The sequence below is a fragment of the Microtus ochrogaster genome, chromosome 2, assembly GCF_000317375.1.
Source record: "Microtus ochrogaster isolate Prairie Vole_2 chromosome 2, MicOch1.0, whole genome shotgun sequence".
NCBI classification, from domain to species: Eukaryota; Metazoa; Chordata; class Mammalia; order Rodentia; family Cricetidae; genus Microtus; species Microtus ochrogaster.
In genome coordinates this window covers 12,984,704-12,986,780 of record NC_022010.1, presented here as the reverse complement: position 1 = coordinate 12,986,780, position 2,077 = coordinate 12,984,704, and the positions used below count along the sequence as shown (strand labels likewise).

The 2,077-nt window shown below is 47.4% G+C and overlaps 1 protein-coding gene across 2 annotated transcripts in view; it reads left to right on the top strand.

Moving 5' to 3' along the window:
• The window catches only part of Ddx55 (DEAD-box helicase 55), a 15,247-nt gene that overhangs the window by 8,540 nt on the left and 4,630 nt on the right, over window positions 1-2,077 (top strand). For both annotated transcript variants that reach the window (XM_005344374.2, XM_026785169.1), the window contains exon 10: window positions 896-988. In XM_005344374.2, coding sequence (XP_005344431.1) covers window positions 896-988 — 93 coding nt within the window. The remainder of the gene's footprint in view (window positions 1-895; window positions 989-2,077) is intronic.

Below are 2,077 nucleotides of genomic sequence, written 5' to 3'. Positions count from 1 at the left end.
CAGAAGAGGGCGCCAGAACTCTTTACAGATGGTTGTGAGCCACCATATGGTTGCTGGGAATTGAACTCAGGACCTTTGGAAGAGCAGGCAAAGCTCTTAACCACTGAGCCATCTCTCCAGCACGAGTTATTACATCTTTGAAGGCACCCAAAGCCTGCTTTGGACCCTCACCCCATACACTAAGCTGGGGTCACCAAGTTTTTGCTAGATTTCTCTACTCCATCACAGGCCTGTGTGTTCACTGCTGTGTCTCCCAGGGCTTGGCACACTGGAGGTTTGAGGACCTACTTGCCCCCGGGTAAATAAGAGCAAACACAGTCTTTTTGGGACAGATCCTGCTATGGGCTATAGTGCGCTGGCTAGACAGAGGACACTTGGGGTGTTTTGATGAACACAACTCTTCCTGTTTTTCCTAAGCATTGCATGGCTCCTTTCAAGCAGCAACAAGAACACAGCGGCAGCCTGCTGTTGTCCTAGTCACAGGCTAAAGATGTCACTTGTTTTCTAGTGGCTGCTGAGGGCTGGCCCTCTACAATTTTATTTCTCAGGTAGAAATTCATGAATTAAGAAAAATATTTATTTATTTATTTATTTATTTTGATTTTTCGAGACAGGGTTTCTCTGTGGCTTTGGAGCCTGTCCTGGAACTCGCTCTGTAGACCAGGCTGGTCTCAAACTCACAGAGATCCGCCTGCCTCCTCTACTCCCCACTTTTGTTGGCGGTTTATAAAGTCTGGGAAGATTGTAGGAGGAAGAAAACAGAAATCAAAGTATTCTATTAAAGAAAGTAGCTGTTTATGTGAGAGACTCCAGAGCCCTGCACTGCTGTCGCTGGGGTTGGAACACATGATGGCTAGGGGATGGCCAGGCTCATGGTATGCTCTCTCATTGCTAGTGGGATCTTGGTGTGCACGGATGTGATGGCCCGGGGAATTGATATTCCTGAAGTTAACTGGGTTTTACAGTACGATCCTCCCAGCAATGCCAGGTACGTGAGGTGTTGTTCCTCTGTCTGGGGACTGAGCTGAGGGGGACAGGAACCTGGAGGGGTGAATGTGCAGTGAAATTTTAAACACCTTAATTTCTTTTTTTTTTTTTTTTTTTTGAGACAAGAGTCTTTTGTAGCCAGAAATGGTCTTGAACTTCTGATCGTCCTGCCGTCACCTCTTGAGTGTTGGGGTTACAGGCATGTACTACCACATCTGGCTTAGTTTTGTTTTTGTTTGTTTTTCGAGACAGGGTTTTTTTTCTCTGTGGTTTTGGAGCCTGTCCTGGAACTAGCTCTTGTAGACCAGGCTGGTCTCGAACTCACAGAGATCCGCCTGCCTCTGCCTCCAGAGTGCTGGGATTAAAGGCGTGCGCCACCACCGCCTGGCTGCCCAAAAAGCTTAGTTTTGTTTTTGTTTGTTTTTCGAGACAGGGTTTTTTTTCTCTGTGGTTTTGGAGCCTGTCCTGGAACTAGCTCTTGTAGACCAGGCTGGTCTCGAACTCACAGAGATCCGCCTGCCTCTGCCTCCAGTGCTAGGATTAAAGGCGTGCGCCACCACCGCCCGGTTTCTGGCTTAGTTTTGAAATCAAAGCACTCTACCAGCTGGGTGATAGCCCGGCTCCTGACACATTCAGTTCCAGAAGTAGGCAAGTGGCCAAATAGCTTTGGTGTGTTCTAGCAATCACGTTCAGACAGTCAGGTGTGGTGACTCCTGCTTATAATAGTGGTATTTCGGGGCTAAGGATGGAAGTCGAGAGTTGATCAGCTTGAGTGCCGAGTTGAGATGCTGTCTGTAAAGTGGTGTGTAGAGGATAAATGAAAATGAAAATTACAGAGTACTGAAAAGAGCACCAGTAGAGCGCGGACACTCCCCACACACTTATTACAAATTACAGAGTACTGAAAAGAGCACCAGGCCACTCGAAAGTAGAGCGCGGACACTCCCCACACACTTATCTCTCGTTTAGTTTTTGCTTTTGTTTTTTTTTTCCCCTTTTTTTGTTTTTATTTATTTATTAAAGATTTCTGCCTCCTCCCCGCCACCGCCTCCCATTTCCCTCCCCCTCCCCCGATCAAGTTCCCCTCCCT